At 39.5% G+C, this 9,430-nt stretch overlaps 1 protein-coding gene across 1 annotated transcript; it reads right to left on the minus strand.

Annotated features, from left to right (window-relative positions):
* Positions 1 to 126: 126 nt before the first annotated feature.
* On the minus strand, positions 127 to 4,255 carry LOC145009990 (uncharacterized). The gene is made up of 2 exons (XM_078968594.1): positions 2,890 to 4,255; positions 127 to 2,198 (listed from the first exon to the last, which is right to left on the minus strand). Exons 1-2 carry the CDS (start codon positions 4,253 to 4,255, stop codon positions 127 to 129), a joined length of 3,438 nt encoding a protein of 1,145 aa, XP_078824720.1.
* Between the last annotated feature and the right edge of the window lie 5,175 nt (positions 4,256 to 9,430).

Raw genomic sequence — 9,430 nt, forward strand, 5'->3', positions numbered from 1 at the left:
ATTTATACTAGAGCATATCTCACTAATCTAGGCAACTATTTAAACATGGAAATTATACACCTTGATTTACTCCTAATTGACAGCCTAATATACAGCTAATTTACAGTTAATTTTCAACACTCCCCCTCAAGCTGGAGCGTACAAATTGTATGTTCCAAGCTTGTTACAAATATAATTAATCCTTGGCCCTGCGAGAGACTTTGTGAATATGTCTGCTAGTTGATCATTTGACTTGACAAAACTTGTAGCAATCTCCCCTGAAAGAATTTTCTGTCGAATGAAATGGCAATCAATCTCTATGTGCTTGGTTCGTTCATGAAAGACCGGATTTGATGCAATATGAAGGGCAGCTTGATTGTCGCATATCAATTGCATCCGTTGAACCTTTATAAGTTTCAACTCTTCAAGGAAATGCTTCATCCATATAAGCTCACATGTTGCTTTTGCCATGGCTCGATATTCGGCTTCGGCAGTTGATAAAGCAACTACAGACTGTTTCTTGCTTTTCCATGAAACAAAATTACCCCCAATAAAAACGCAATACCCTGTGGTTGAGCGTCTTTCAAATGGACAACCTGCACCATTAGCATCTGTATAGCTTACTACTTGAGTGTTTCCTTTGTTCTCATATAATAGGCCCTTTCCCGGAGTTTTCTTAATGTATCTCAAAACCCGGACGACTGCATTCCAGTGGCTGTCACATGGCGTACTCAGGAATTGGCTAAGGACACTCATCGGGAACGTTATATCAGGACGAGTTACCGTGAGGTAGTTAAGTTTGCCAATAAGCCTTCGATATTTGCTTGGGTCTGATAAGGGCTCCCCTTGATCTGGAAGCAGCTTGACATTTGGATCCATTGGACTGTCTACAGGTTTGCAATCAGTCATGCCGATTTCTTTCAAAATATCCAATGCATACTTTCGTTGGGAGATAAAGACACCCTGTTGGGATTGTGCCACTTCTATTCCCAAGAAGTACTTGAGTTTTCCCAAATTTTTTGTCTCAAAGTGCTGGAATAGATGTTGCTTGAGCTTCTGAATTCCATCCTGATCATTCCCGGTAATCACGATGTCATCAACATAAACAACCAAATATATGCAATGGTTAGAGGAGTAACGATAGAAGACAGAATGATCAGTCTCGCTCCGCTTCATACCAAATTTTTGAAGGACCGAGCTAAAGCGACCAAACCATGCTCGTGGGGATTGTTTAAGCCCATAAAGAGAACGCCTCAGTCGACATACCAATTTAGACTCCCCCTGAGCAACAAACCCAGGAGGTTGCTCCATATAAACTTCTTCTTGCAACTCCCCATGTAAGAAAGCATTTTTTATATCCAACTGGTAGAGAGGCCATTGATGAATTGCAACCATGGAAAGAAAAATCCGTATGGAAGTCATTTTAGCAACTGGTGAGAACGTGTCACTATAATCAAGCCCATAAACTTGCGTATAGCCTTTAGCAACCAACCGTGCTTTTAACCGGTCTATATTTCCATCAGGATTGACTTTGACGGTATAAACCCAACGACAACCGACTGTCGATTTTCCTGGAGGAAGCGGAACCAAATCCCACGTACCTGTAGAGTGCAATGCATTCATCTCATCAACCATTGCTTGTCTCCATCGCGGGTCTGTAAGAGCCTCCCTTAGATTTTTAGGAGTGGAAACAGAAGATAAAGACGATACAAAGGCAGTATACGAAGGGGATAAACGATGGTAGCTCAAGAAATTATAGATTGGATAAGGATTACGAGTGGAACGAGTACCTTTCCGTTCAGCTACGGGATGGTCTAGATCAGGATCCAACACAGAAGGCGTGATCGGCGTAGGAGGTGAGTCCGGTAGGCTTGTATCATCAGGTTCACTCAAAGGTTCTGTTGTAGGTGAAACCATGTGCTCAGAAGGATGTTCACCGGAAGAAGAGTCAGTCGGTTGGGCCGGCCGACGTCGATGGTAAGTACGCAAAGGTGGCGGTGCATTTGTGATAGGATCCACGGGTGGTGATGAATCATTGATTGGATTTGTGATCGGATGCTCAGAGTGGAAGTTTGGTGGTTTCTGTGGATCATCTTCACGGACAAAATCAAGAGAGCACTTACTGCGGTCGGTATGACCGAAGAATGGGGTAGTTTCAAAGAAGGTTACATCAGCGCAAATGAGATGTCGTCCAAGATCAGGAGAGAAACATTTATAACCTTTTTATGTTCGAGAATAACCCAAGAAGATACATTTGAGAGATTTTGCGCGTAGTTTATCTTTTCCGGGTGTGAGATCATGGACAAAACATGTGCAACCAAAGACACGAGGTGGAAGGGAAAACATTGGTTGAGTGGGAAATAATAAAGAATGAGGGATTTGATTTTTTAACACCGAAGAAGGCATGCGATTAATTAGGTAGCATGCTGTGAGAACGGCATCTCCCCAAAAATGCAGCGGAACATTGTTATGAAGAAGGAGAGTACGTGTTGTTTCGATCAGGTGTCTAATTTTCCGTTCAGCCACTCCATTCTGTTGTGGGGTATGTGCACATGAAGATTGATGAATTATACCCTCTGAGGTCATGAATGATTGAAAAGGAGTTGAAAAATACTCTTTTGCATTGTCACTTCGGAGGATACGTATGGGAATACCGAATTGAGTTTTAATTTCAGAACAAAAGGACTTGAAGATAGAAAATAATTCAGATCTATTTTTCATTAAGAATAACCAAGTACACCTTGAGTAATCATCAATGAAGGTGACAAAATAATTAAAACCCAAATGTGATGTAACACGGCTAGGACCCCACACATCTGAATGAACTAAAGCAAAAGGAGATTCAAACTGTTTTATTGACTCGACTAGGAAATGAATTACGAGTATGCTTTCCCAACTGACAAGACTCACACTCCAATGAAGACAGCTTTGCAAGGTTGGGTACCAAATTTTGTAACTTTGAAAGGCTAGGATGTCCCAAACGATGATGAATAATGGTAGGAGAATCAGTTGCAATACATGTGGGTGAAGAAGGTGGTGTGAGGTAATATAGCCCATGGAACTCACGTCCTACACCAATCGTCCTCCCAATGTTTCGATCCTGCACAAGAAACAAATCATCCAAAAATGTGACTTTATATGGTGGGGTTTTAGCTAGTTTACTAACAGAAATAAGGTTGAATGGACAACCAGGTACAAAAAGGACATCAAGAGATAATGAAGGCACAGGTTGGGCTTGTCCAATGCCTGTAGCTTTAGTCTGTGAGCCATTAAACATGGTAATATAGGATAATGTATTCGAGTATGTAATATTAGAGAATAAATTTGTGTTACCAGACACATGTTCGGTAGCACCTGAATCAATCACCCAAGGACCCAGTGGGGATGATTGAGATATGCAAGCAATAGGAGATTGTTTTTCTTCTCGTAGTTTCAGGAGTTCTTCATAATCAGCAGCAGAGATAGACACATTGCCTAGCGGGGTCCCCTCATGTGCAACATTAGCTATCTTAGGTGGTTTAAGCTGAAAGCATCGGTCAATTGTATGACCAATCTTATTGCAATGACTGCATCGAGGCCGGTTTCTATTTCCTCGACCACGGTTGCCTCCCTCCTTAGATGCAACAAGAATTGCAGAATCAATGATGTTGGAACCGGTAGTGATGTTTGTTGGCGCTGAAATACGAACTAGCTGCTCAAAAACATTATCAAGATTTAGAATCCCAGGAGTAGCTAAGATTTGGTTACGAACAGACTCAAGATCTGGACGTAATCCTGCAAGTGCAAGAACCACAAAGAATTTTCCACGTTGCTCTTCTTGCAATTCGATATTCGTAGAGAATGGCATTAGCTCATTGAACTCTTGTCGGATAGTCTCTATGTTCCCAAGATAGGTTTGCATATCCTGTTCTTGTTGCATGATTTTCTTCATATTTGAGACCACTGTGTATAAACGATTGATATCGTTCGAGTAGAGTTTCTTTGCTTTCTGCCAAACCTCGTAGCAAGAGCGATACGATCGGTATTGAGCAACAATCGTTCGATCTATAGAATTCCAGAGAGCATTACAGAGGAAGGCGTCAATCTGCTTCCACTTGGATTGGTCTTTGACATCAATGTTGTTCAGTTGCTTTGTCAAGTGATCTTCAAGACCTTGACCAATAAACCATAACTCCACAGTAGATGACCAAGTCATATAATTATCAGAACCTGTCAATTTTTCAGCAGAGAGAACTGGAGAGGAAGAAAGATTGAACATATTGTTTGTTCCAGACATTGTTTAACAAAACAGAATAAAAGAAATGCCTGTAATAGGAGTACGATAACCGAATCTTATCAGCAAAGATGAAAGGATTTGGAGTATATGGTGACCGGGTCTGGTAAGAAACACAGAAAACCAAAAGGTCTAAAAAAAAAAAAGAAACACAGCAGGAATCAGGAATAATAATACTACTCTGATACCATAAAGAAGATTGTGATCTGTATTTCGTAAGGAATAAAGAAGTACAGGGCCTTAATTTATACTAGAGCCTATCTCACTAATCTAGGCAACTATTTAAACATGGAAATTATACACCTTGATTTACTCCTAATTGACAGCCTAATATACAGCTAATTTACAGTTAATTTTCAACAATCTCTAAGCCCTTTTAGAGATGTCTTTGATCTCGATTAAGCTCCGCGTTTCCTTGAACTTGGTTCGAGCTAGTGGTTTAGCAAGAATGTCCACCTTTTGTTCTTCATCGGGAATGTACACCTCCACTTGTTCGTTTTCAACACAGTTACGAATGAAGTGAAACCTTGTGTTGATGTCCTTACTGCTTCCATGAAAAATGAGATTCTTTGTTAGTTCGATAGTCGACTTGTTATCACTCTTACAACCACATTCTCTTGCGCTTAGTGTTGATGTCCTTACTGACTCGACGAGTTGGTGCCTCAACTCGTCGAGTAGGGATGAATTGGCCACGTGGGTTTAGTATCCAACTCGACGAGTCTCAAAGCCGGCTCGACAAGTTGGCACTTGGATTATTCAGTAAACCTAATATATTAATTAATAATCATTTGCAATCAACCTAAGTCAATATTGGACTTAATGGATTAAGTCCTTAATTGGATTATTAATGGGCCATACAAGAATAATCATATGGACTAGAATATGTTGATGGGCTTAGGGTAAGGCCCATATGAGGGCTTGGGCCTAATTTCGAAAATTGGGCCATAGATGGGCCTTAATGATTATAAGATATTGGGCCATTAAAATGTCAAATGTTGAACTGGAATAAATGGTTGGGCCTTAGAATGAGACCATGTGAAGGGTTGGGCCCAATTTGGAAAATTGGGCCATATGTTGGGTTTTGGCCCATTACTTGACTATTGGGCATTTGGAGTGTGAGTTGGACCTTGGGCTTGGAACCCAATTATTAATTGGGTATTGTTTGATGTTGAGATCTTAGGAATCTGTCAACCAATAGCTAGAGTTTTATCTGTGGGACTTCAGTAGTGTGAGGTGTGTTTTCCTTACTATACTCAAGGGTCTAAGGCACCAAGGCTGGCCCTTTTGGATTGTTATCCTGATATGTTATGCTAATATGATCTGTTAGATCGGTATCCTGGTAGATAGGATAGTATATGCTATTATGATCTGTTAGATCAGTATCCTGGTGGATAGAATGTTATTATGCGGTTATGATCAGTTAGATTGGTTTATCTGTCTATAAACTGTTATGTGATTATTTGTTATATATGCACATGTTTGATTGGTGGTTCAGGCTTATCTGCTTTGTGCAAAAGCCAATAGACCTGAGCATTCCAACCCGATGGTTATGGGTCGTGAGTATTCCATCCCGAGGATGCTTGGAGTCGTAGTATGTGGGCATTCCAACCTAATGGTCGTGGGCCGTGAGTATTCCATCCCGAGGATAATTGGACTCGTAGTGTGTGGGCATTCCAACTTATTGGTTGTGGGCCTCGGGTATTCCATCCCGAGGATGATTAAACCCATAGTATGTTGCCATTCCAACCGGATGGTTGAGGGCTTGGGGTATTCCAACCCGAGGGTTGACTGGACCCATAGTATGTTGTTTGTGATTATATGTGTATTGTTGTGTGTATGGGTATTTTGGGGGAACTCACTAAGATTTGTGCTTACAATTTAAGTTTATTGTTTCAGGTGCTTCAGATGACTTGGCAAGACGAAGGCATGACCGTACACATCCTCGTGTTTTGGATATGGTTTATGGGATACTCTGATATTAAATCATTTTGAAAACATTTTGTAATAACTAATGGCTTTTGAATGTTTGAAAAAGTTTTAAATCAGATTGATTTTTATGGGTGTTACACCAACTCGTCGAGTGCATCCAACAACTCGTCGAGTTACTTGAGTAATTCGTCAACTTGCCAAGTTACCTGAGTAACTCATCGAGTTCCTTAATATCCAGAAGACAGAAAACCCATGTAGATCGAAAACCCTAATCCTTCACCGAAACCACTCAGAAGCTCAAAAACGGGTAAACCTCGTCGAGTTAGCTAAGCAACTCGTCGAGTCCCTTCATCCCTTTTGTGTTCAATCCTTTCTAGTGAGATCCAAGGCTCCAAATTATAGATCCAACCCCTTATGGTGTAGTTACCACGTAAAGTTGTAAACTTTACATGCATTCAAGGCCTCACAAGGCTAAAACACTAAAACAAAGGTTCCTACAAGGTTTTAGTGCATGGAAAGGGCCTAAGCTGGATAAAGTGGGCAACTTTATGTCATTAAAGACCTAGAGGTGTCCAAATCTGGAACCATATCCTTATGACAAGTCCAAATCCTAGTATAACACCCTTTTTGCACCAAAAGTGACCTTATTCTTCCATAAGATGAGATCTAAACAAATAGAGATCAAGGTAGCAAGTTTTTACCTTTAAATGGATGCTAATAATAGGTAGATGTTGGATCCAAAGCCTTCTCCTCACTTCAATCACTTCAACCTTCAATTTTCCTTCCAAAAGCACAAGATTCATTCTCTAAAGCTCACACATACACTCAATAAAGCACCAAACGTGGTTTTTCTATGGACTTTAAGAATGATAAAAGAGGCTACAAATGAGCCATAAGTTCTTTAAATAGGGTACAAACCCTTGAAAAGTAGGTTTTTCCTTTACAACACCTACTCGTCGAGTCAGTGCCTTCCGACTCATCGAGTAGGATCTAAATCCTACGTCCTCATAAATGTTCTCTACTCGACGAGTTGGAGCTCCCCAAATCGTCGAGTCCTAGCACAAAACCCTAAAAACTTAGAGAATTAAATGATATCTGGAACAGATGTTACAATTGGGATGTGTGGTATGAAATCCTTTATAGTAAATTTTTTGTTATTTGAAGTTGTTATATGGATAATATTCTTATCTTTATTTTCGAATTCGTACGTTTCTCACGTATATGATACCAATCATATTCGTTGGTCACGTACCTCTAATTGGGGCGTACATAACATCCATGTACATTGCGGTTGCTTTAGATGGAAATCATGAACTCCTTCTCATAGCTTTTGCTTTGGGAACCATAAAATGTGACGAGTCAAGGTTATGGTTCATGAGGAGGATGAAAGAATGTTTAGGTGACAATACGGAAGTTGGTTTCATAAACCATATGTCTGAGTCCATAGACTTTGCAGTTCAGAGAGTCTACTTTGATTCATATCATGGCTATTGTTGTAAAAATATAGCTGAAAAAATACACTCTTTTACCGGAAGCAATGTAGTTGTGGAGCAGTTGTTTTGGAAGACATATAAAGCGTATAATATGTTTGATTTTTATGCATGTTTGAATAGCTTACACAATGAGATGAATGAGAATGATCTTTACTGGCTTTACAATATTCCTATTGTAAAATGGGTACGGGCTTTTTTTCCTAAAGTACGTTTCAGTGTTAAATTCATTGACATTCTCGATGTTGTCAATTAGATAAGAACAAACATGCATGAGTTACCAATAACAACAATCATTTAAATGTTCCATGAATCGATGCAAGGAGTGTATGTTCAACGTGTTGCATTCGGAGGTAATAATGAAATGTTATTATACATTATGACATCATAATTTTTATTTGATGATTCAGTTCATTTCACAGGGGATTTGCATGGTCTTCTAACCCCTTATGCACTTAAGGTACTTGAAAAAAGATTTATCCACTCCGATGGTTGTAGGGTTAGGCATATTGTTGGTGACAGATATGAAGTGAGTAAGTATTTAACCACATAATCCGTGCAATTAGACCGTGGTATTTGTACTTGCAGTAAATGGAAAAAATGTGGTATACCTTGTGATCACGCTATAGCATCACTACAAAGACTTGAAATTGAAGAAATCTAGCAAATGGTAAATTTAAAGTTAACTAACGCGGTGTATCGAAATGGTTTTCAAACTATGTCACACCCCCGAACCAGACGGCGGAAACGTCCGGGGGCTATTGTGACTCAATTGAATACCATCACAATGAATATACATGAAACATAACATCATACATCACCAAGCATTGGAATAATACAACTGGTAGCGTTTACATCCGTTACATTGTTTCAAAATATTACATTCCAAAATACATTGTTCATTGTTACTTAAACAACCGCAAAACAATCATAGAGTACAGTCCTTTCTTCACTTATCTGTTACCTGAGAATACAAGTATTTTGAAAAACGTCAACATATGAAATGTTGGTGAGTTCATAAGTAATGTTTGAAATCCAATGTTTGTAATGTTTTGAAAACCACCAAAAAATCCGATATTTTCTGAAAATAGTATAGCGTAAAAATATGTGAAGATCCGTGAGTATGCTTGTTTGAATTCTATAGATGTAAGCGTAAGAGTTGTGAAATTCGGCATGTAGTTCATAAGTGTACTAGTTGAAAACCCTAGGAAAACCCGACGTTTTCCTATCACTTTGCTTTACTTAGTTTGTGTGTTGTTATTTCGTTACGTTAGAGGTGTTCGTTGAGCTCCGGAGGCATTGAGTATACAGAGGGTGGTGAATTGTTGTAACGTACGTTAATGAAAACGTCCAGTTGTCAACCGTACTAGCGATCCCTTAGGCGTCACTCGCACTTATTCACACAACTCAATCCTCCCGGACTTGTGTAGTCCCACGACCGAGGAGAAAAAGTGAAGGTGCGAAACCCTCGGTATTTCCCTACGTCGTTCAAGACCATTGCAATTGCGAAGGTGTGACAACCTGAAATTTCCATTGTACGAACATTATCTATTCAATAGAAGCTAGTCCAATTTCTGTAAATTTCAGACTTGTCCGAACAAGTTTGTGTACATTAGGGTTTACGTTTCTGGACGTATCAGGAGAGTGGATGCTCCTGTAATTGTGAAACTTGAACATTTTAAGTTTCATAATGTTATAGTCCGACTTCTGGAATAAAAATATTTTCTGTCAAAATATTCCAGGACTATAAATAGATTTC

The sequence above is a fragment of the Lactuca saligna genome, chromosome 8 (assembly GCF_052625555.1).
Source record: "Lactuca saligna cultivar CGN05327 chromosome 8, ASM5262555v1, whole genome shotgun sequence".
Lineage (NCBI taxonomy): Eukaryota > Viridiplantae > Streptophyta > Magnoliopsida > Asterales > Asteraceae > Lactuca > Lactuca saligna.

What these genes read in the sequence shown, in the direction of transcription:
- LOC145009990 (XM_078968594.1), bottom strand. Translation starts at nt 4,255, where the DNA reads ATGTCTGGAACAAACAATATGTTCAATCTTTCTTCCTCTCCAGTTCTC. An exon ending in AAAGCTGTCTTCATTGGAGT is followed by an intron (nt 2,199 to 2,889) that starts GTGAGTCTTGTC and finishes GAACATAAAAAG; the next exon opens with GTTATAAATGTTTCTCTCCT.